The sequence below is a fragment of the Pagrus pagrus genome (assembly GCF_965226575.1).
Source record: "Pagrus pagrus genome assembly, chromosome: 2".
In the NCBI taxonomy this organism is placed as follows: Eukaryota; Metazoa; Chordata; class Actinopteri; order Spariformes; family Sparidae; genus Pagrus; species Pagrus pagrus.
In genome coordinates, this window is record NC_140186.1 from 10,738,757 (window position 1) to 10,764,811 (window position 26,055).

Sequence of the window (26,055 nt, forward strand, 5' to 3'; positions counted from 1 at the left end):
AATACAGCGATGGGGCCAACTAGATGGCTATGATGATTGGACGAATTACTTCACATGGCTTGTTCTTGGCCAACATATTATAAATAAAGCGACGTGGGTTATAGCTAGTGTCGTGAGGGATGAAGGGCTTGTACTTTAAAGGAATAATCTTGAATGCAATAGTGTGTTTTAATGTTGCAAATAGAGAAAATCAAAGATTGCAATTGTGCAATTAAATAGATTGTGATATTGAATTTTTGCCAGATTGCCCACCCCTAGCCTGGACATTCAGTTCAGATGCTATACGGTATACGGTATATGGTCCTCATTTGTCAATATCACTGCTAACAAAACTCTGTCTGTCCTTGTAAACTGCAGTTACTGATGCCCGATGATTTACACTGTGTCACTGTTCCCCTGCCAGCTCAGCTGTCAATCAAACACTCACACCGGCCCACCCACCTCTAACGTATCTCCAAAAAACCTTCGCCACCTTTCGCTATTAAAAGAATGAACAAAAATGTTAGAATGTAGACACGATAATTGACTAATTGTGATTTCAGTTAGATTTTTAAAAGATTTGTTTTGACAAACAAGTTTTGCTGGCTTCCTCCGACCAAAGGTGAATCTGAACCCTCCTTTCTCCTCACTCCTGTGCTCCTTCCCGAATCTTCTACAGAGCCAGAGAAAGAGAGCGAGTTCAAGACTGTGAGAGAAAGACATAAAGAGAAACAGAGCGAGAGCACGACAGAGAGATAAAGAGAGATGAGAAAGAGCGAGAAAGAAGGAGGAAAGGAGAGACGTTGCTGCCAATTTTTTTCTTTCCTCCCCAAAACCAGCAGCTCATTTTGGGCAGTGATTCAGCAAAATTGATTTCAGGAAGAGAGTGTGAGAGTGGAGAGAGAGAGAGGGAGAGAAAAAAAAAACGTGTGGAGACTTTAGAAACTCCAGCCCAAAGTTGTATCAAATGATGTTATGCCGCACTTTGTGAAACTGCTCACATACAGAGCGGCTCAGCGGGGAAACGGGTCTGCTGCTCTCCCAGACGTTGTCACAGTTTATCAGTTATTTAGGCCGACAGACACAGCTGTACAGTAAATATTGTAAAGTGTTATGCCGTCTCTTGCTTTAATGGGAACATTATGCGCCAGTTTCCAATCGGCTGCTCCCGGCCCCCCTCTACAAAATGTCTAGTTGTTATCAGAGTGAAGTCTCCACCCTCACTGCCTATGTAACGATGCGGTTTCCCTGTATTTTGGGTGAAACTGGAAACTGTTTCAAGTCGAGCCACACCACTCGCATTAAATTACTGAAGACTCAATGTGATGGTGATTTATAGAGAAGAGAAGTGGCATCTAAAGCCAGCGATTCCCCCTGAATCTGTGGCATCTGCGGAGCACATTTCTGATTGGCTCATGCTTTATCCCTCCTAATGTTTCTTTCCTGTTTTTGTGAGCCCTGTGACGTAACCGAGATTATTTTGCTGATAAAACGTGTGTGAAAGAGAACAGGAGCGAGATGGCGTTATGCACGGCAAGCATGCTCAATTTGCACGTAAACTTACTGTTGTATTTTCGACAAATCGATGCACGTAAACCTGTTTAGTCAACATTTGCATCCGTGACATATGGTCATGTGTGTGTCATTTCTGTCAACACACAGTAAACATGTTGGAGGTTAAACACATCCCAGTTAAGAATGTTTCTATGGTGACTAGGGTTAGATAAGGGGTCTGTCACAGCCTTAGGAAAGTGGTGCATCTGTGCTGTGATACTGTACGCAGCACTCTGCAATCTGGGGGGATTTGGTATTCTGCTCTTAGCCCAGACTAGCAGGATCCTCCTCTGCACTGTGTGGAAATATTGTTTCACTGGGCTGAACTAGTGTGGAAGGAAGGGAGTGAGGAAGTGAATGAGTAAGTCTGCTGTGACATAAAAGCAGAATGAGTGGGTAAACAAATGAATAAATGAGTGAGCAGAGGATGGATTTGTAACTGATCGAATCTAATACGGGAGCTCTGGAGAAAATACATAATTCTGGTGTCGTGTTTTCTTTGGTCTTTCTTTAGGGACCGCATGCAGCTGTCAGCCATGTACGACCTGTGCCTGGGCATGAGGCAGGTGAGCCAGGAGTTTCTTCGACTGCAGCTAACCTACGACGAGTTCCTCTCCATGAAGGTCCTCCTGCTTCTGAGCACAGGTAGACAATGAGCCACCGGCCTGCAAAAATCACTTCTTATATACCCACCTGCACACACTGCTTTTGTTCTGTGGCTTTACCTGCGCATTGTCCCCAAACTCCCCTCGAGCACAAATTACTAGCTGTATGATAAAATGTCAGCCGGAAATCATTTGTTTTCAAAAACAATATGTAATCAACATTAATTCCATGCAAGAATTAATTGAAATTTCAGGCTGTCTATAACTCAAACTGACTAAATCACAAACACTAACATTATTGCTGTAAATGTGAATTCCCTGGCTAGAGGGCTTGTAGAACAAACACCGCTAATAGAGATCACAACACGTTGGACCACCCTTGTGCCTGATAACAGCGACCTCATTTCATGGCAGTGATCGAACTGACCATGCAGATTGTTTCTGCCCGATATTGAGAGATAGATTCTCCTTTCTTCACAATCTGCATTCAAAGTCATCCCAACGGTGTGAAAGTGGGATTATTCAATGTTTTTAGCTGCAACCATTGGCATATATAAAGAAAACAATATCCCAGATACAAGCGTTATATAAGGCCGCTCGATCGCGAGCAGGGCTGAGCTGTCGGTCACAACATTTTACCCTGTTTTTATAGCATCAAATAACTAATTGAAACCAAAATGATCGGAAAAATGTCCACTTGAACATCAGTGTGATGAGAATGATGATGATGTTTCATCTGCTAACACAGAGGGGGAGTGGTTTATGACCTGTACCTCAGCCAGCCACCAGGGGGCGAGCGTGATGTTTTGGCTTCACTTTTGAGGAGCTGTCATGTCGTCCGTCTTTATACATGTCGATCACTACCACACCCAAAAATTTCCTCTCTCTTCGGCGGCCACAGTTTTCACCCCAGGAGGCTGAAATTCGGCGTGGAGGTCAAGTGTATCTGTGAAGGTGTGCGTTTGTGGTCATGGCCAATTGGCCTGGCTGTTGTAGACACAGGTGGGAGGCATCCTTGAACTCAGCAGAGTTCCTTTATCATTGCTCTGTCTCCTTCTGTTGATCCATCAGTTCATTGGTCCACAACACTGTGTCCACCCAACAGCAACCTCAGCTTTCTTTCTATGAGGCTGAAATTTGCCATGGAGGTCAAGTGTTTGTGAGGTTGTGTGCCAGTGACTGTATGAACATGTAGATGCCTGCGGGGTATAAATTCAGGCCTAGTTAATCAGGAGATCATGCTGGCAAGGGTGTTAGCATAATTTCACTGAAACGCTATTACAGTTATTTCTTGCACATCATATTCATCGGGACACTTTCTACCATTTTAATGAGACTCAAACCGGTGCATTGTTATCGTGCTGCTTGTGCTGCATCCTGACTCATACATCATGGTGGTGCAGTTGGATGATGTTTTAAGACCACCGATCATCCGTGGTTTGTTGTGGACAGGAGAGGTGTCTGTGTCTCTGCTCTTACAACTCTTACAGGAAAAGGTGCGATGCCTTGTGTGTTCCCAAATCAACACTCACAATTGTATTGTGTCATCTGCCATACGGTGGAGTGTTATTGCCTGAGCACCCAACATTTCCCACATCAAATGTATGGATAAGGCGTCTTGTGTTCTCTTAAATCCACCACACACCTTTGAGGCAGTGCTGGCAGTGCTTGTAGCCTCCTCCTTGCACCCACGTTCATGCCTTTTTAATGTCTGTTAGATTATCATTCTCGGTAATCCGTTAACAAGCAGAACGAGTGTGGAAATAGACTTGATGTTGCATGCACCTGTTTGCGTAGTCATGTTATACAAATGCAAAGGAGAGCGGCGTCTTCATTTTTCCATTCTCTGAGCGCAGGATACTCTGTTTTATATATGATATATTTGGGTTATTTTTTAAATTTCCCATAAACAAACGAAATACGTCTATCGCTCACGAAAAAAAGGTCTCAACATGTTGCCGCTCGGTGCCAAACTGCGCCCCCAGGCACCACAGCCTCACGGAGAGGATGTGTTGGACCAAGTTACTCAGCTGGAAACTGAAAGCAGTTCTTTCCACCACCTCAACACCCTGCGAGCTGCTGCTGTCAGTTCAGTAGTAACAGTTAAAGATTCCATGATGGCAGCTGTGTTTTAACTTCATCGTCCACACCCACCTGCACTGGGACACATCGAGACCTGTTGGGGTCTTCTTCAAACGTCCTCATGGGGGCTTCATCTGCGTGTTTTTTTGGGTTTTTTTGTGTCGATAGATGTTCGATAGAGAGAGAGAGAGAGGATAACGGGGTGGAGGGATGAGGGAGAGTTGTGGCGAGCTATTTGAAGAGTCTGCATGCTGGCCAGACTTCAAACCCTTTGAACTTCAGCACCAGTGCCAATCAGTGGAAATATTCATTGGCAGAGTATTTATTTTTCAGTTAGTCAGGCCTCTGAAAGTGGTGTGTGAATGCTGGACTCACACAACCCTGGTAAACTTTACTTGATCCGAGCATCACAAGTTCTACCATTTTAAATGTAACATGTCGGCCAATTAACTGACACCATTATCCAAAATGAGTTGTAACGAGTGCCACCATAGAAGAAGCTTATAGTTTTGTATCATGAACATTAACTAGTGCGGTGCCCGTTCAAAACATGCTGTCCAGCAGTGATTATCTAATGTGAGGGGTGTACAGATCTGGTCATAAGACTCATGAACCGCTCACAGTCTCAACTGATAACAGTAAATATTCTCGCCCTTCACTGTAAATTTTAAAAGTTGACGTTTATTTAAAAGAGTCAGGAAACCTGACCTTACCTCGGAGTAACCAAATAAAGTAGACTATTACATTTAAGTTGTACGAGCTGAATTGTAAGTCTACTTTACTCGATAATGTGTGTTGATGCTAACATTAGCAAGCATACAACTGTTGATAGAAACTTAAAACCTCACCTCAAGTTCTTGCTGAAGAATAAAAAACCTGTCGTCTGTCATTCAGACTCATTTAACCTGATTTTGGATTTGTTTACGTCTGCTTCCCCATTAGCCCAGTTTCAGTCTGCAGAGCCATGAACTGATCGCTGTAAGCCACGCCCCCACTGAAATGTAATACATTTGTTGCGTGTCGAAATTGCACCAAATTCGACACTGCACTTCCTTGGGTCCTCAGCAACAAACATGCCAAGAATGAAGAAGATCGAATGAACAGTTCTCTTGATAGGCTAATCACATACAGACAGACAGAGATTACTCCCTTCATAGTCAGATTCAAAGGTCAGAAAAGTTTAGACAATGTGGCAGATATTTAAGCTTTGGCTTTGAACTTATCGTGAATGAATGATGACACAATTTTAATCAAATTACTTTTAATTCTTTTTACAGAAAACCAAAATTTTGTTACCCAACTCAGCTCCTGGTTGAAGGTGATCGAGCGAACTTTGAAGCTTACATAAGTTTTTGTTTTAAAAAAATCCACTTGGTCTGCTACTTGTGTCCTAATTCTGATGCATTTTTGCAATACAGTTAAAAAAAAAAAATACATCAGGCTTTACAGTAAATGCAGTCTTGCAGTTTTTAAGTCAAAAAATGAGAAGACCCAAAACTGCAGTCCGACTGTGCTGGAAAGCAGCAATTTCTAAACCCTAACTCTAAACAATAAAAGGCATATTTGAATGATTTGTGATCTTAAAATTACATTCATCTTGTTTTAAATTGCTTTTTGTGCAGTACTTACACCAATCCATAAATAGAAAAAAAAAAAACACATCCTGTCGGCAAACATACAGTACATCCCTGACCGATGGTATGAGGTTGGTTTGGCTCCATAGTAGAGTGACATATGGAAGAGGCGGTGCACTTCCCTGATATAAACTCGGTGTTGTTGAGTCATCTGGAAGCAGGGGAGCTCCGGCTGGACCTCAGCTATTAGATGTTGGGAGCGATGAGGAAGAGAGAGAGAGAATACAGAGAGGATGAGGAAACCAAGAGGGGAAAGGGACATTTTAAGGAGCCAAATCAGACAAATGTTGACAGTGCGAGCTTGTGTTGGTGAGAAAGAGACAGGTGCATAGCTATGGGGAGAAAAGAAAGAAAAGAAAGAGAGAGAGAGAAAGACAAAGGGGGTGGCGGGGGGAGGTTGGCAGAGCCGGTCCTTCTGTTGCTGTGGCCTCCCTCTCCCTCTCCTCGCTGGTCCTCTGGAGGCTTTCCAGAGAGCCCTGCTGTACTTAATAAAGGCCAGTCAAGCACCAGGCAGTGCTCCAAGACCTGCTATTTTTCTTCACTTCCTTCAAACCCGGGCTGGAATTTTTAAGGAGAGGGGATACAGAATTGAAACAGCAAATTTAAGGTGTTCAATCTGCTCTGGTTATTGGATTTGGTTAAAGAAGACTGTTAAAATACGAGGGAAGTGGAAGAAAATAATCATCCAGTGCTTCGTTTCCACTGTGCAGCGGATAAATTCATGTACCTGCCTCTTCCAAAGTGCACACGATGGAGCAACTGTACTGTATGGACGTTCTGCAAGTATTTCTGCAAAAGCACATGTGAATAATTAAAACTCTCTGGATTTTCAGAGCCGCTGTAGGACTCTCTTAGTTACAGTTGTTCAGTGGTAATGCTCTGGCGTTGTGGAAGGAGTAGCGGCAGAAATGTTTACAGAGGAGTTGTCAGAACTTGTCAGCTGAGCAAGTACTACAGAGTCGCTAAGTGTGTGTGTGCCTTTGGGCTGGTTTGAAAAATTGCGTGTGTCCGTGTGTCCGTGTGTGTGTGTGTGTGTGTGTGTGTGTGTGTTTGTTACGGAGAGAGAGAGAGGGTGAACGAGAGAGAGGAAGGAGGGATAAAGAGAAAAGAGAGAAGGGCTGTTATTCCTCGCTGACCTTGGCTAAGGTTTCATTGAGCCTGCGGTGTCTCATGACCCTGTTTGGATTTTTGCACAGGAGCGGCGGCCTGCTCAAACCAGTTACTCTCCTCACCTCCACACAGACGTAGATAGTAATGCTAGATTATCTCGTCTGTTTTGTTCTCGCACCAAACTGTATATTCAACCTCATTCCTGATGGGGGCAAAGTGTACTGTATGTTGACTGAGTGACAGGTGTATTTCCTGTGACACATTTCACAGTCACCTACGTACAGTATGCTCCTATCAACCTAACCCAGTTTCAGAATGTAAATAACATACTCAATCATTTTACTTTTACTTTTTTTTTTTATTTTACTTTCTGTTATTCTATACCTCTACTCCACTACATTTGTTTGACCACTTTAGTTACTAGTTACTTTGCAGTTTGCTGCTGAATCAGAGGCAAATTAGCATATTTTTAAATTAATTTTATTTGATCTGCAATTGGATTTTTTTGAGAAACAAACATAATAATCGATCAGTTGAATAAACGATAATGGATCGACCCATAGTATACAGTAAAATCATGCATTTTGATATATGTTTAATTTACATTTACTTGTACTTGTGGTAAAGGTTAAGTTCAAGGTGTATTTATTGTCATTTCACAACACCAGGGTTTTAGTCCATTTACTGTAAGCTATACAACAGAAAAAAAAGAAAAACATACTTTTTTATACAATCGAGTACGGAGGATGAATTGAGGAGTCAGAACAGAGCTGCTCTGTAGTCTGGTGGTACGGCAACAGATACTTCTGTATCTTTTGCCAGATGGCAGCAGGGTGAACAGACTGTGGCTGGGGTGGGCGTTGTCAGTCAGTTAGTTTTCATTCAGGGTGTTGTGGGTGTTGTCTTTTGATAATTATACCGGCAATAGACAAGTTTGTTATTTTTTTTTTTTTGCTTGAACTTCTTGTTATTCAGTTAATGTTGATTGCACAACGTATTAGATTTGTTTCCTATAAACATCGCTTTCAGCACGCAATTTTATCTGCCACCGGGCACAAAATCTCCCAGGAAAATGAAGGCTGACTGGTGATCCAGTCAGAAGAACATATTTTGCCAGAAATGTAAGTTCATTTAATATCGGATACTTGAAGAAGAAGTTTACTCCACTACCGTTGATATGGCTGACTTTCACTTTTACCAGTGAGTAATTTTAACATTATTTTTTCACTTTAACCCAAGTATGAATTTGGGGTATTTTTTTACATCACTGTTCAATTCAGTCGTTTCTGTTTTTGGGTCATGTTGGCTGATGAACCCATTATGACTAATGACTATGTAGTATTTTAAGGAAAAGCCCCGCAGAATATTTTTTTCAGTTAGACAATTGCATTTTTAAAAATGCAGATATATACAATTTTACACTGGATCAAATGAGCACATATAATTGTAATTGAAGTTGTTTTGAATCCAGTGGTACCAAATATTTAATAATAACTCAGATACAGCCGTTTCTGTATAGCACTGTATTTAGTCTAAAGTCACATGGGGTTGCTCATTTTATCATTAAAAAAAAACACACACATATGGAAAATACAGGCTCCTGTGATCCCCTGTGACTAACAACTAAACAACTTAAAATAGGATGTTCAGATTAACTCACGCTGTAGACTCGTAGTTTGACCGATTTAAAAAATTTCAATAGATTTTTGCGTAGCTCAGCTAGAAGTGCTGTAAAGACAATCATAAAAATTCCACTGTGGGTGAACATTTCTTAAGACAACACCCTAAAACCTCACTAAGTTGTAACTGTAGTCATGCTCACGGCTAGTTGTACAATTCCCATCAGTAATGAACAGTATTGGGTATTAAATCAACCCTGTCAGTCAGGTATGTACCTGCAACCCAGAGCAGGAGGCTGCACGTCTTTGAACAGCGCGCGTGCTAATGGCTTCTCCTAGCTGCACGAGTTATGTTTGCCTCTTAATTTATTTTTTTATTTTTCAAATGCATTTTTAAAAAAAAGAGCTTTCCCGGAGCTTCTGGTACACATAACAATGCAGCTGTGCTCCCAAAAAGAAACATGGCCTAGTTGAAAAGCTTCTATACCTGCAGCAAAAATCCGTTTGACACCAATTACGGTGGCATAAATGCCCTATTTTGGGGCCGGTCATGGTAACGCCCCTAAATGCCAGGTCAGTTTCTAATCAGGGTGTATGTGGGTCAGTGGGAGAAAAACAAAAGGTCCTAATGCAGCCCAGGGTTTTAGCACATTCTCATCATGTCAGCCACAAAATAAAGCGCAGCCTGTGCACCAGGGTCCAATCTGTTTTCATATCTGCTTTCCTCCAGCCTCACGTACGTCATGCTCGGAGGTGATTGTGCATCAAAGTAAGAAGAAGAAAACAACATAGAAAGAGACAGAAAGAGGAGGACAAGCGGCAGGCAGACAAACACACAAGCACACATTCCCAGAGTTATTGACCTACAGTGATCTGTTCTCGAAAAGACGCAATCCTAAATGACAAGAAGGAGCTTTTTGCTCGTGGCTATTCATTCTGCACAACTCAAACAGGTCCTGTCACTTGCCTTTTTTTCCCCTTTTTTTCTAGTATTGCTACAAGTTTTCTGTGAGTTCTTCTGTCAACTCAAAAGTGCTCAAAAATGACATGATTGAGTTTTTCTAAAGAGGGGCCATTCGCTCAGAATTTACATTCTGCTGTGGGAGATATTTTTGTAAGGTAAAAACACCATAAAAATGTACTAGACATCAATACCGTTGGCTCTTCTCGACATGTTTAGCCGTACTGTGAATGCACACGGGTCTGGTATCTGTCCCTGAAGTGACAAACATTAGGTCACATGACTTGGAGCTTCTTTACCTTCACTGATGAAAACATGACCCAATTTTTCAGAGGTGAACTGTGCTGCTGAATGAAGAGTGTGGAGCTCCAGATCAGAGACGCAACTATTAGTTGATTTAGTCAGTTGACAGAAAATTCATTGTTAACTTTTTTGATTACGTTTTTGAAGCAAACATGTCAAACATTATCATGATTCAGCTTCTGAAATGTGAACATTTGTTGATTTTTAAAAATATATATATTATGTGATTGTTTTTCAGACATTTACTGGACCAGAAAATGAATCAAGAAAATAATCAATAGATCAATTGAACATTAAAAGTAATGAATTTTAGTAATTATGCAGTCGCTTCTTTACCTTGTTAATTGTTAGGACTGGAGCAGGGATGGGTCATATGTAGAAAATCCTTTAACAATGTAAATTAAATGGTATCTTATGATACAATACATTTTCTGTAAAATTACAACCTTGATCCCAAACAATATAAACAGAATAACTTATTTGAAAGACTCAGTTGTTCACAAGCAAGGGTGGGGGGGAGTAAAAGTAAAGATATTATTAATATTATTATTATTATTATTATTTCTTTTGTAAAAGTGAAAGTCACCTATGCTCATACACTTGAGTTAAAGTCCTAAAGTATCTGTTGTTACTTAAGTACAATACTTGAGTAAATGTACTTAGTTACATTCCATCGTTGCGTAATGAATATTACCACAGGGACAAGTCATAAACACATGTACAAATGATAGCAGTCCCATTTTTTGGGGAGAATCACGGTTGTAATTCAGAAAACTCTTTGTGTTTAAATAGCCTGAACTGAATGCCTGTTTTTGGCTAAGCCGGTGAATTAAATACCCTACAAATCAAGGTACAGTACTTCATCATCCCACTGCCATAAAGCAGTCGCGCTCATTGATTTGCAGCATTACCCAATGCACCCAGAGGCATTAAAGGCATGGCGACGCTGGTATGAGCAGCATGACAAAATCTCTGGTTGGCAGACTCAAATTGGGTCACGGTATCAAGGGTCATATCTTCGTCTTGGCTGAAGGACAACTGAAGGCGTTCCCTCAGACTGATTCGAGGTGTGCACTTGGAGAGAGAGGCGAGGTGTTTCTTAATCTGGTCGCCAGCACCTGAATGTCATTTAAGAGCTTTGGCAGACTTCCACCCCTGTGACTTTGTTCTCCTGCACAGAGAGGGAGAAGGAGTGAGAGAAAAAGATACTGTAGACATTTTGATGCATCCTCATGGTGCAGTTACTGTATCTCATTCAACACGTCTGTCTGAATGTATCCCGTGACACTTCCTTTTTTTTTTTTACTTTAAGTGCATTGTTGCTAGCATCCAAGTCATTACAGTGTGAATGAGTGTCGCAGCTCTGGTCGTTGAGCAAACTGCTCGATGAATGGGGTTTGGTTAACACAATAATTGAGCTCTTTAATACACATAAGCGCCGTTGTTCCCTTTTTTTGTTGTCACTGTCGCGGAGATAAGTTTTAATCAATGCCTCCCAGTATATCAGCGGTCTTTCATGAATCAGTGGCTACACATGAAAACTAATTACCTCTTGAAATGGTGAAAGTGGTTGTAATGAGTTGCTAAATAGGCTTAGGTCGTCAACACGGGAAAAATGTCCAAAAAAAGGCGACTGTGTGGGAGTCTGAGAGTAATTCACTGAGCACCTCTAATTACCCTTTACACAGTCACACATTTCTACACTAAAGGAACATACCGGTGGTTGTGCATGGCTTAGCCCATTAACTGCAAATGGTGTCTAATGTGCATTTGACAACCATTTTCTGAGGTGCACCATAAATACATGAATACATTCCAGGTGGCCGTTGGATTTCAACCATTTCAGGATGTTAAGAGAATCAGCTCAGAGAGATTAGGACTAGCTTGAGACAGATAAACAGCGAGCATTCAGAAACTTGATTTATTTTGTTGTCCAGGGTCACTTTTTTTTCCTCATTCAAGCAAACTGACTGTCGAGAATTCATTTTTGGCTGCCGAACAGTTGCTTTTATTGAATATATTATCTTCCAAATCAGGTCTTCTAATGAAAATCATAATCTCTTTTTCAAAAAGAAAGTACTTATTCAAAAAAAAAACTGCTGAAATGAAATGATTGACCTTTACTCCAGTTTGATTTCCTGACAACAAAGTTAGAGAATGAGTTTTTATTGAATTCAGTCAGATATTTCAAAATAATCTAATAATAACAAGTCTCTGCTTTTACCTGGATTTCTGCACAAACTGATTTCATACTTAAAAAAAAAAACAACAGCATACATTTAATTTGATATTGATGTATAACAGGATATGAAACAAAATCAATTAAAATAAGTGTTGATAGATATTGTAAGCATATGGAAATGTCTTTTTAGGCTAATGCAGTGAATTGCATACCCGACAAATGTAATAGTCAGTGCTGCCAAGAATAGTCTTTCTAATTAATTTACAACATTGCCCACATGGCCTAGTACAACCAGAGATGTTAAATTGATAATTTATATCATCTAACAGTATATATGGTTGTACCACTCAACCCTACAGTCATCTAAATGTTCATTCTAGTGGATCACAATCTCTCAGTCTTTGGATATTAATCAAGTCAATCTAAAAAGTTTTGAAAAGTGTTCAGCTGTAACGTGAGATATGCAAAACATGCCAAACTACCGGTTTAGTCCTTTGAAGGTCCCATATTGTAGAAAGTGGGGGGAAATTCCAGGGAGAAATACAAACAGCCTGCATTCAGAAACTGTGCTGTTCAATGAGTAATGTGAAAATGAAAGCATGTAAACATTTTCTTGAAGACACGCCAAATAAAACTGAAAACGTGCGTAATAAGGGATCTTAGATACAGCACATACAGACCAGGAACTTTGCTTGTGATTAAAAGCAGTACTGATTCTGTTAAGTAACACACATTCCCACCAATCATGTCAACTGATCAATAAGTCTGACTCATTTCTAACACGTCTGCCCTGTAACCACACCACGTCTCATCAGGAGCGGTAACATTTAAACCTTGTAGTGCTGTCCACTATTCAAATCCAGTTTATAACAGAAGGTTTTGTCTGTTTCCCAGTTCCCAAAGAGGGTCTGAAGAACCAGGCGGCATTCGAGGAGATGAGGGTTAATTACATTAAGGAGCTCCGGCGTTCAGTGGGAAAAGCAACCAACAACTCCGGCCAAACCTGGCAGCGCTTCTTCCAGCTCACCAAGCTACTGGACGCCATGCATGATGTAAGTACCCTCCGTCTGCCATGCCAATCGCCTAAAGTACAGCACAGGCTTCCCTTGGCAGCCTCTCGGTATGCCATGCCTTCACACACGGCGCGAGGTGTCCGGTGGCACTTCGGGCCTCTCACATATCACTGGACATGTTTTGAGTAAAAATGGCAGCATAGTGGATTTGGATAATGCATTTACTTTGTGGTTCAGTGGTGCTGTGGCTTGGAATAAGGATTATTGCATCCCAGTCTCTCCCTTAGGGGGAGGTTATTTTGGAAGAGGCGATGACCAGCCTGTATTGGTGAATGGAACAGAAGGGGATCAATGCCAGCTCGCAGTACACAGTGGTCACTGTAGCAAATGTGCTAAATCACTGTTCTTTATTCATGCATGGGCCAACCGGCAGGTTGCATAATGTCAGTGTAGGCCAAGAAATGAGGGTCAGCAAGCAAGAGGTCACAAAGATAAATGACCAGAAATCAATGACCCTAATGACTGAGTGAATGGGGTTAGACTGAACGGATGACCCTTCCTGTAGAGGAGGGTTGTCCTGGGAAAAAAAATCAGTGGCGCCCCCAAGTGGTGAGCTGAAAAGGGGTCAGTGCCCTAACAGACTGTAAAACTCATGTGAATAAACAGAATCATACTTAAATTCATATATATCATATGCTGTCAAATAACAAGCTTCAACTCACAATATGTTTCTCATTAAAACTGTGTGTCTGTTTTGTCCAGCTGGTGGGGAACCTGTTAGACTTCTGCTTCTACACCTTTCGTGAGTCCCAGGCCCTGAAGGTGGAGTTCCCCGAAATGTTGGTGGAGATCATCAGTGACCAGATACCAAAGGTGGAGTCCGGCCTCACTCACACAATCTACTTCCACAAGAAGTGACTCACTTAACAGTTGGGACAGAAGCAGCATAATGAACTGAGCGAGAAGGAAGAGAGGAGGAAGGAGTTCAAGAACAGAGGAGAAAATGTGCGAGGAAGGCCCGACCTGTTCAGTTGGCCTGCACCCCGTCGCCCAGTATGCCAGCGTCCTCCTCTTGGATGGGAAAGTTAAGTGGCGTGGTGACACGAGGAAAAAGGGGAGAGTGATTTTGACCCCGCAGTTACCAGGAGCGGGTCAGAGCTGTGAATAGTTGGTCGAGTCGAGCGCGACACGCCGAGAAGGACTTGTGACAAATGTGACAAAGCATCCCGCAGTCCCCTCCGTGGCCCCCTCCCCGCCCCAAAGACGATAACAGTATTTTCTATGGAGATAAAGCCATACATTTCTTAGGATGCGCTAGATACATTCACTGCGCACACAAACCCACATACACACACAGACACGTGCACACAGACAGAGGGAAATTGAGACACATGCTGATCACATGCCTTCACAGAAACGCACAGATGCACTCCACATGCACTAAAATCAGATCACAAATCTAGAGAAAAAGTTTTTGCAAATATTACCTGTGGCTTATGCAGTCTTTCAAAAAAAAAAATAATAGCACTAGGAAAAAAAAAATATGCCAGTAAATAGATTTTGCTTTGCAGTGTAGCAACATACTGCAAAAACAGGGCAAAGGACATTTTGTGGAGGCACAGAAATTCTATCTAGACTGTAAGGCGAGAGGTCTTTTTGAATATATTCCAAGGGCTATACAAGCGTCATCATAAGCTGGATAATTACATTAAATCTAACAAAGTTTGATCTCAATCGGTGTCATAACAGCCATCATTAACATTCACATACTGAGTTTTTTAATTAAAATATGTAGTAAAACAATCAAAACTAATATGCAAAAGTCCAAAGCTAAAGCTTGTTTTGAAGTAAAAATGTCTCTCTTGTGTAAAGAAAGCTTGCACGTGAAGCTCCCATGTCATCAAGTCACTATTTTAGGCATTGTGGTGTAGAATTAAGACGGAATCGATTGGGCGATTTCACCTTTGTGCAAAACGTGGTCAGGAGCGCTGCAGGATGGAAAACATGCATTCACGGAAACAATTTCGGTAGAGTCCGCGCGTAATGGATTTGACTGAGGTGCATCCATAGTAATTGTGTTTTGTGTTATCTCCAGAGCAGCTGTCCAAATGTCTGTTTTTACTCACAAATGAAGCAAAACCAGCCCTTTGTGAACCAACACTTATCTACTCTTCCCAGAAATAATAAAAAAGCATTTTATAAACGTGTGTTGCAAAGGTTTAGTTTTTGACAAGCCAGTCATTTTACATTAAGGTGCTTCATTTCTACAAAAGCCAGGCAAAACATAACATGTACAGTAACTTGTAGGAAGTCCATATACAATACACTACGTATGGACACACAGTTTATTAAACACACATACTCTGTAAAGTTGATATAATCCAAAATGGAGCATTACTCTGCAGTGCTTACAGCAAACGGCTAATGTATCAAAAAACCAGGCAAATGTGTACAGGTATTAACAACTTCTTAAACACATTCTATTCAGCTGTTGTACAGATGATGTTTTGAGGTACATGTTGATGAATGCTTGATAAAGAACTGTTGGTATGATCACCTGTCCTAATTCAGTTTATTTCCTTTCTCTTATCTTTGGGCCAAGTACTACTATTTGAGCTATGGCAGGCCCAGTCATCTGGACCATTAACTTGTCTCACACCCCACTGGTTTCTGGGTGGTTGTGGAACACTACTATGATGCTACTGAGAAGCGATAGAGCCGCTGGGGGAAGAAAAACAGTGTGTGTGGGGGGGGTGTGATTATTATTGTTTTTTTTATGTGCCCTGTGAGTGTGTATTTACATGTGTGAATGGAGCGAGTGTGGCTTTTAAGTTTGTGTGTGTGTGAGTGTGTGTGTTTTTTTGTTTTTTTTTCCTGGCAAGCATGTGCATAGTTGATCTGCTCTTTCAGCGTGGGTATTATGCATTTATGTTATAGGATTAGCCGTATCCTATTTCCACATTTAGATTTGCACAGAGGAGATACAATGTGAAATGAGGCATTTAGTGCAGCTAGCAGGAATTGTCTGTTATGATAAGCAACTGTGATGATGCGGGAAAAGACTTTTCTGCATGGTCACCCAGCCTAAAAGTTAGACAACATGACATCACTAGCACAGCAAGGCGGCAGCGGCAGCGGCAGCGGCGGCGGCGGCGTACTGTATTTGTGGCCGCGACTCTCGTAATGACGGCGCTGTGCTGCATTATGAGGTCTCCTCTGCGGTGGTAATTGTGTTAAGATCGGTGCACAAAGAGATGGAGGTGGCGTGATCACAACTGTCATTAGGGACTGTACGAAAATGATTTTAAGGGTTTCGGAAAGAAGAAGGGGCTATGAGTTCTTAATTTGTGCCCAAGAGATGTTAGAATAAATTTGTTGTGAGTCTATGAGCACCAGGTGGTGGTGCCTTGGCCTGGTCCATTTATTCAGTGGCTTTTAGTAGCTTCTGCTTCAAAAATAGACTGACTATATTCTCACTATTGTGCTATGTTTGCCATAAATGCCAGATTTTAATATATTGTGGGGTAGGGAACAACATAAATTCAAAAGGACAGTTCACCCCAAAATCCTCTTACTTCTAGTGCTTTTTATCCATCTAGATTGATTTGCTGTGACTCGCCGAGTCTTGTTCTGTTGAAGCTACACGGCACTCGGTTTTTGGTGGTTAAAGTACTAAAAAAAAAAAAAACATTTGAAAAACTCAACAGCAACGTCTCGCTTCCTTCTGCATAGTGATACGGGGGGAAAAAAGTTCCTATGCCATGATTCCTGGGAAGAGACATTGCTATTCAGATTTTCAAATGATGACTCACATCAAAACCATCTAGATGGATAAACAGCACTACAGGTAAGAGGAAAAATATGTGTTTTTGATTTTTGGGGGACTGTCCCTTTAATAATATTGTGTAGGGTATTGCTCTTTTATTAGAGACGATATGAGATTCAGTCCTTCTCCCCTGCCCCATCATTTTCATACAGTCCCTTGGACAGTAAGGCCTCATTTTACAAATACAATCCGTCTTTCTTTTTTGTCTTCGAGTTGTGAAGGACCCTTAAGCTAATCTCTCACTGTTTCTTTATTTTGCCCCTTTTTAAGGAATAAAAAAAACTGTCTAAAGGTTCATAGGATGAATGGGAAAGTATTTTTGAGAGAATTATATTTTGCTGGAAAACAATATTTAAGTACTTTGTCTAAAAATGATATCCTTTTTGTAAAATGAAATGTTAATGCATGCTTTTTGATGAGATGTTTACATTGTATTTAAAAAAGGGAAACTTGTGCCTTTTTATCTCACCTGATTTACAATTTTACAGTATATATTGTAAATAATATAGCAAGTCCTTATGTTGAGTATAGTATAAAACATTTCTACTTTAACCATCTTGTTGGAATATTGGAAAAAAAAATGTGTGTTTCCCACTCGCCATGTTCTGTGTGTTGGATCACAGAGAAGAATTTACAGTAAAGGTTGGCGCCAGAAAGGGCCAAATAGAGAAATGAATGTATCATACATTGTGAGAGACTTATGGAACTTACTACCTGAATGTTAGAGAGAGTACATTTATTATCTTCTTATTAAGTAAAGTTATTTGATTTTGCATCTTTTTTTCTTCTTCTTCTTTTTTTTTTTTTTTTTTTACTTTTTTGCATCATTGTTCAAGTGGCTCAAACAAAAAATAATAATAATCAAAAAAGTATTTCTTATTTTGTAACAAGATGTATCAAGTGATGGATCCTTGAGTTGTTGCTGTTGAAATGATTTCCTAACCCATGGCGGTATTGTTGATGAGCACCACAATAAAAACAAGAAATCACAAACTATTGGGACCTGGGATACGTGAAAGAAAGTTCTTGACTTTAAGATGCAAACCGTGTGCACACACATTAAATGAAACTTTGGATGTAGAGACTGTAGACTTGAAGTGTAGCCAATTTAATTGGACTGTTTTTTGACCAGTTGAACTGGACTTGTTGCACTTATACTTATTACTGTCAAAATAAGTTTCAGTCAGAAAAGAAACAAATTTGTCCCAAAGAATGTTAATGTAAAAATATTCAAATCCAGACACCTTAAATTTCTAACAACGCCCTGCACCCCGGAAAAATTTATTTTTTAAAGGACTAGTTCATCATCAAATCAGAGTTAGATGAGAAGATTGATACCACTCTCATGTGTATACTACAGCCGCAACGATTAATCAATTAATCCATTTTTGATATACAATAATAAATCAGTCACTCATCAAAAGTAGAGTAATATAATTATTAAATGATTATTTCAATGTTAATATTTCCTGTTTCTTTACTCCGCTACTCCAGTAAACTGAATATCGTTGGGTTGTGGACAAAACAAGACATTTTGGTATGTCATCTTGGGCTTTTGGACAGTTTTTAACCATTTTCTGACATTTTTCTAGACCAAACGATTAATCAAGAAAATATTTGCCAATGACAATAATCAGTAGTTCAAGCCCTTGTCTGTATGTTTAAGCTACAGCCAGGAGACTATTAGCTTGGCTTAGCGTAAAGACTGGAAGGTCATGTAAGGTCCAGAGGCAAAAGAAAATCCACCTAACGGCACCTTTACAGTTCAGTAATTAACAATTATTGTTGTTTAATCTGAAGGAAACCTGAGTGCAAAAATGACATGTTTTTGTACGAATTAAACAAGACAAAAAATAGCGTTAGAGGTGCTGATGAGTGGATTTCATTACCATTTGAACATAGCCAGGCTCGCTGTTCCCCCCTTTCAAGTGTTAAAGCTGAACTCAGTCAAGCTAAGCGTTCCCCAGCCTAACATTTTCCCATTCAGACATGAGAGTGATATAAATCTTCTAAGCTAACCCTCGGCAAGAAAGTGTTTCCCAAAATGTCAAACTTCTCCTTTAAAAGGGAACAACTTAGCTGTTAATGTACTTGTCGTCAATCACCACCTACTGCAAACAAGTAAAAAAAAAGCCTTTCTCTCCTGAAGGGAGAAGCATTATCTAAAAATCTGTCTCCCTAAATGAACTCCTTTTAGGCACGAAAGACTCAGAATGTGTTCGACTGCTGTTCCACGGCACACTATCGCGTCACCGTTGTGTGGAGTCACGTCATTGCCATTTTCCGTTCACAGTGACGAATCGGGTGTAGAGAGACTAAGCCATATCTCCACAGCCATGGCAGTGCACTTCTTATTAATATATAAATATATACAAATGCTTTTTCTTTTTTTTTTTCCAATTCCAAAAATGACTTTTTACTCAAGATGCTTTGTACAATATTTCTCAGCAACTATCCAGCGCACAAACAGTAGACATCCTTCAACATAAACCAATAAAACATCTTTGAAACCAGTTACTACTGTATATCTTGATGCAGATATTGCCATACTTGTGTTTGCAAACTATTGCAAGATTCTAATAAAATGTTAAACTTACAATGTGATGTGATTTAAGTTTGTGTATGTATGGTCTCTGTGTGTGTATGTGTGTGTGTGTGTGTAAGTGATGAAAATTGTGCCATGAGACAGAAGCTAGGAAATGTGCCCTAAAAAATGTGCTGTTTGATCTGGATGAATCCGAAACAGCTGCATTTGGTGGCTGGGGAGGATAATGAGCCAAAAAACACAGCGTTAGCATGGAAAAACAGAAATGATGTGGAGCAGCAGCAGGTACGGCAGTCACAGGGAGGGGAGATGAAGAGAACAAAGACAAACGGAAAGAGAAGGGAGTGAAAAATGACAGAGATAAACCATGCAAGGATGGGCCTTTTACAGTAAAACGGTGCCTGTGGAGAAAAATCACCATTAACCTTGTTAAAAGCTGATCTGAAAACACGCCTGCTTTGCCAGACTGTTGAGCAGACAGTATTACTTTTTTGCTCATTTTTTTTCTCTCTCTCCGAATCCACAGCCCTCTCCAAATCTCCCCCAGATTTCCAATTGCTTTCACTTGTAGTCGTGCCAGATAAACAGAATCTATTGGATCAGGCTGATTTCACGGCTGCGCCCGCGCACATGGCGGCTTCTGTGGCTCTCTGAGCTGAGGGTTTTTTCCCCCCTCCACACTCTCTTTTTATGTTTGAAATTCACTTTTCTCCAAATTCCCACTCAATTTTCACCAACAATAATACATCAAGTCTTATTATGATTATATTCCAGAAGCTTTGCACTCTGAAGGAGCCAGAAGAAGATGCAGGAATGCACCTTCAGACGTGCACATTTGGGGGAAATTCATACCCATTTGCGACACCTGGTTGTGTCATAGTTAGAGGTAAATGGCTGTGGGCTTTGATCTGAGCTGAGTCACGGTGTAGGACTATGTTAAGGGGCTGAAGGACACTGCGTCATGGGAGGCAGAGGACATCTGGCATGCTGCCAGGACTGTGGCAAATGAGAAATGAAAACGTCCGTCTGGATTTTTACTCAAACACACCTACATCTAGTCCAGATCGACACGGTCACACTGATGTATACATCATCCCAGACTGATAGACGCTGATGCATAATGCATGCAGAGACGCAGAGAATCACCACAGGTAACACCTCTTCAATCTCATGTGATATTGAGGCAGCTCAAAGGTCTCGAACATGAGTCTCACCCACCCAGATCTTACCAGTGTTGGTCACTGAGTTTAGGAGAAAAGATTAACTGATCTAATTAAAAAAATACTGAGGAGTAGAAAGGGGAAAGGAAAAAGGAGGAAGGCAAGGAGGCGAGAGACAGCGAGAGGAATTTGAAAGGCTCCAGAGATACAGACAGGTAGGCAGAAGGAAAAGGGAAAGTAAAGGCAGATAGAGTAACATGGCACGCTTTCTGACAGACAGTCCAAAGCAGAGTGAGAGGCAGGCAGGGTGGATGTCTCTATGATTCAGCAGTATTCTGGCAGAGGGAAGATGATGATGAAGAGCCCCGGGGGTGGGTGGTGGTAGTGGGGGAAAAAATTTTGCCCATCTCATTAGCTCTGCCTCATTTCATTATGTAATCATCACGTCTGCGGCTGCTTCAGGGAGCTGGTGGACATATGTGTTGCACTGAAACCACAGCTCCAACCTCTGGTACTTTTCAAAGTGGACACAGTGTGTGTGTGTGTGTGTGTGTGTTAATACTTCTAAACAGTGCATCAGCCCACTTACTGGAGGTCTAAGTGTGGTGGTGGACTGATGGTAATTATGTAACTGAAGCCAAGACACCAGGTCTGGAGGCCATTTGGTGTGTTAATTACACAGCTGTAGTCGAAGAATTAACATGCATAAGTCTCTGATGTTAATGTATCAGGGGGTGTAGGTGGATTAGCGTGTTTTCCTCTGTGAAAGATTACCATCTATTTTTAATCCCCTTTTGGAAAGTTATTTTGGAAGTAGCTTTTAGTCAGACGGGCCAGCGCAGGTCAATATAAAGAGGAGGGGTCACGTTACACTACACGGAGTCTGTAACAGCGCTGGCTGCAGAATGAATCCTCGTTTCAACGGTCACTTTATTCTTAGACTCTGTGGGAAACTGCGGGCCCTCTCAGTGACACAATACATGAGTCATGAAAAAATTACACTTCGCACTATGTTTCACATCGGTAAAACTAGAACACAAAATGTAAATTACAAGTACAGACACTTATAACCCTGGAGGCCAATTTACACCAATGTGGTGAAGAAAAGATCCTGTGAGTCATTACAATAAAAAACTTTCTAAAAAAAAAAAATCACTCAAGATCTTGAAATGATGAGTGTGTGTCTCAAAAATAATGATTTAGTATTTCAAATTAATGACTTTGAGACATGTCCGAAAAAAACTCTTTCAATAACAACTTCATATCTCAAATAATGACGTAGTGCTCAAAACAATGAGAAACTTTAAAAAAAAAAAAAAAAGTGTCTAGTAATTAAAAAAATCTTCAAAATAATGACTTTATGTCTCAGAATTGATGACTTAGTATTTTGAAATGTTAAAGTATCTCCAACTAACAACAAACTTTCTTGAAATAATACCTTAGCATCCCCAAAATGACTCAGTATCTCAAAATGATGGCTTAATATCTTAAAATGAGGAACTTTCTCAAAAATAATTTGTAAGTTTCTCAAAATAAAAAAACGACTTTGAAAATGGTATTTCAAAATAATGAGAAACCTTCTCAAAATAACAGACCTTCTCAAAATAAAGTCTTAGTGTCTCTCAAAATAATCTTAAAATAATGTCTGTGGGATGTGCAGGAATAAGTCCCATCCATGGAGGCCCCACCCCCCAACCCACAGGACCCAAAGGATCCACTGCCAACGTCCCGATGCCAGACACCACGGGACACCCCCAGAAGTCTCGTGTCTCTGCCACGATGTGTCAGAGCTGTTTTGGCGACACAAGAGGAACCTGCACAATATAAAGCAGGCAACAGAAGCAAGTGGACGAGACAAAGCTGGGCACCATTATTGAGGACTACTTTACATTACATTTTAGAGGTAGCGGAGGAATGGCTTGATATCAAACTAAGCTTCCGGACCCTATGATGGCAACAATTTGGGTCTGCTAAGCTTTGTCGGCCCGCTTGCTTCTGTTGTTTTATTGTATATGAGGGAACAACATACATGCCTTTGCAAGTTTTGAGAACATTTCTCATTATTTTCATATATGAATTCTTTCTTCTTTTTTTTTTACACTACTAAAATGAAAACAACCTTTGGTAAGACTTCAATCTGTTAAATTTTAAATGATCATTTATCACATTTATTTAATGGCAAGAATACATATGACAGTAATGAACAAAACAATCTTTATTTGTTTAACATTGATCAAGAGGATACCCAAAGGTATAAAAAGAAGTCAAGGCCCTTTACAAACATCATAAATCAATGTTTTAAATTATTGCAATTGAAAACACAGTCTGCTGAACCAAAGCTCTCAGACAAATTAAAGTGTCTTGTTGAACAGCTGAGGGATGACTTGTAATGGGACAAGTGAACATGCTAAAACCAAACTGAATGAAAAACTTAAAACCTGTCTGTCATTTAACAGTTAAACATACTTGGCAATCATAACTCTTAGAGTAATTAGGCTATATACACTGAACGGATGTAAAACTTTCAAATACTGCACTCTGTGGTCTTAAAACTTGGATTTCAAATCACTTGTTCCACTGAAGTTGAAAATAAAATAACGATAAACTAAAAATTTCAACTCTGTGGGAGTGTCTCATTTCTCTGCTCAGAGGAAACTGAGCAACGTTCAATATAAGCTTTAAAAACAAACAAAACAAATCATCTGACAGAAAAAAAAACACTTGGTTTTCACGATTACCTATGTAAATGTACCTCTGCTGACTCAGTCTGATGCTAGTGTTTAACACAAGAGGTCCATTAGGCATCAAAGAGGCGTTTCACTGTGTTTCTGTGAAGGAGTGCACCAAGAACAAAACAGTACAACGTGTGTTTAAAATTCAAAAGGTCATGCAATCAATGTGCCAATTAAATAAAATACGATTACAATAGTGATGTGCCTCATTTTTGAATATCCAAATATTCTTAAAATGACAGAAAAGTTGAACATTTTTAAAAGGCAAAAGCAGTAACACTCCAATTCATTGTCATACATACCCGTACATACATCTACACTGGGTGTTCTGAAGGTTAAGGCACGGTAGGTACAGCATTTCTAATCTTTCAAAAGCTGAAAACAAACATTGTCAAGAGGGTCTAAAGAGGGTCTAAAGCTGCTGGATTTGGTGCAAAACATCTCACAAAAACAGCGATTTGAGTTCTGACATTCCTTGATCCTTATAGTTTCTGAGGATCATTCTTTGATTTGGGAGCTCATGGATACCATGTATAATTGTGGTGCTGCCCACAAAGTTACCTGGATGTTTAGAGGCTACAGCATCTTTGCGTACAGCAGAATATTTTAAGTGCAATGCTGAAATTCTCGACCAAAGTAAATTCAAACTAAGAAACACGCTTGCACATGCATCACAAAAGCCTACTTGCCAGCCAAAAATTGCATATACTTGTGTATCAACAACAGTCCACCGGTAAATAACATATCATCACTTGCTTGGGAGAATTCAGGGATTTGGATAAACAAGGCTTTGCTGTGATTGTCAGAGTTGAGGCACATGCATCTCTGAAGACTTCTCCTGGTGGAGCGGATAACTTGTCCATAAATATTTCCATTAGGGGCTACAGCATCTCCACGTAGTTTTCAGGGATGAGGCCCCTCTTTCCCTCCAGCTCGCCCTCCAGCCAGCCTGGCTCTCTCGACTGGATCACTGCAAGAGAGGACACAGCGTCAATAAAGGGACAGCACCACAGGGTGGGTGAAGGTGGGGGACAGACAGAGGACGCAGAGCCTCCAGTGAGTATGTGCAGGCGTTAGAGTGAGCAGAGCAGAGGTCTGAAGAGGATGCAGAAATGGCGCAGGTACAATAAACTCGCCTACAAATGATCTCAAGTCTGTTTTCCGATCCACTTTTTCTCGAGTTTCCCCGTGAGCTAAATCTCAGGAGCTCTTACAAAAACCGTTTAGTATGACAGATGTGTCAGAGCGCGGCACATTTTTGTGGTGTGCCTTCTCAAAATCCTCCCTGGATTTTTTATTTGTGAGCCAATTTAAACTTTTCTCCGCATTTGCGAGTCAACAATTGTGCGGATAAATTGTCAGTGAGAACTTCTAACGCCGGAATGGAGATATAAACTAATTCAATACTTCATCATTTATTTTTCTCTTGTAACATGTCTCAGCCTGCCTCAGGACAACAAAGAAATGTGTTTACAAGTTCGGCAGTGCTCTTGTGTGTCTTTGTCCGCGCAATGCTCCTTGTCCACACAATGGACGAGCATGAAAGCCCGGACTTTCACACAGGTGTAGACAAAAGAGTCGACTTGCCACAAGACTTCAAAGCACAGGATTTGAACCCCGCTTTCACTCCCAAATTGACTGACAGCACTTCTAATGAAAGGACTACCACAGGAATACAACTCAGTCTGCATTATTAATGTTTTCTGATGTTGTGAAAGGTGTTTTTACATCAGTCCCCATTTCAATTAAACTCAAATCCTTCACAGCGACAACTGGATTTTAAATTAAGATCAACTTAGAAACAAACAAGCCCCATCCCTCTCTTAACATGCAGAGTACGATAAGAAACTTGCATTTTTATACCCTGCTGCTGTGGGATTGTTTTTATTGCCATTTTTAGTATTTTCAAACTCTCTAACTCTCAAACTCTTTAAGTGAAGACTTTAATAGGGTGTCTACAGCTGTCAAACACTGGTATTCAAAGCTTTTTCAAGATGTATTTTAACCATATTGAAGACAAGCATTCCAGGAGCAGAGGTAGATTTTAAGTAGGAATATGGTTATTGGAGTTAGTTAGGTCAATCGACCTTTTTGCCAACAGGTAAGCGCATGTATAAAGTAAAAAGACCGTATCAGGCTCAGTGGTAGGTTTTATCAGATATGAAGACTTACACACGGAAAAGATTGATTCAAATTGGATTGAAAGAAATCAAAAGATGAATAAATTAAATTAGGTTAAATGGTTGAATTCAACAATTCAAATGTAATGCCACTTTTGAAACAAAATGAGTGTGTATTTGCAGGTTTTTTAAACCTGCATCTAATACAAACAGGCACTTGAGTCCTTTCCCATTGCCAGAAGGCGAGTTTGCCTTTCTTTTCGTTTCTTTGTTCCAGGTTCACATCACAAACATGCCAGAAAAACAGGGAACAGAAGAAAGCAGCTGATCATCCAGAACACTTTTTTAAAAAGTCTTAATAACATTGCCAATTACACACATCGTTTTCTCTGGAGCCGACGAAAGCGTTCTCTCTCGTCTCTGTTGTGAGTTGCACATGCACGCTACTGATCAGGCAGCTCTGCCGGGCGTGTATAGTGACAAGGCAACAGTGGTCACGTTTTTTCACATCTTTAACATTAGTCTCTCTTTCAAGTTTAGCGCTGAACGATGTAACTTCAACACACTTCATCTCATCAGAGCCGTTCGGAGCTGGAGCTCATACGCACTTGTGACTACCGCAGTCATTTG

At 40.5% G+C, this 26,055-nt stretch overlaps 2 protein-coding genes across 3 annotated transcripts in view; one reads left to right on the forward strand and one right to left on the reverse strand.

Moving 5' to 3' along the window:
* nr3c2 (nuclear receptor subfamily 3, group C, member 2) overlaps window positions 1-16,752 on the forward strand; it is an 82,140-nt gene extending 65,388 nt beyond the window's left edge. Inside the window, exons 7-9 of the mRNA XM_084372466.1 lie at window positions 2,048-2,178; window positions 12,924-13,081; window positions 13,805-16,752. Coding sequence (XP_084228592.1) covers window positions 2,048-2,178; window positions 12,924-13,081; window positions 13,805-13,960 — 445 coding nt within the window. The 3' untranslated portion in view covers window positions 13,961-16,752. The remainder of the gene's footprint in view (window positions 1-2,047; window positions 2,179-12,923; window positions 13,082-13,804) is intronic.
* A 5,961-nt stretch (window positions 16,753-22,713) lies between these two features.
* arhgap10 (Rho GTPase activating protein 10) overlaps window positions 22,714-26,055 on the reverse strand; it is a 53,285-nt gene continuing 49,943 nt past the window's right edge. For both annotated transcript variants that reach the window (XM_084379134.1, XM_084379133.1), the window contains one exon: window positions 22,714-24,275. In XM_084379134.1, coding sequence (XP_084235260.1) covers window positions 24,209-24,275 — 67 coding nt within the window. In that variant the 3' untranslated portion in view covers window positions 22,714-24,208. The remainder of the gene's footprint in view (window positions 24,276-26,055) is intronic.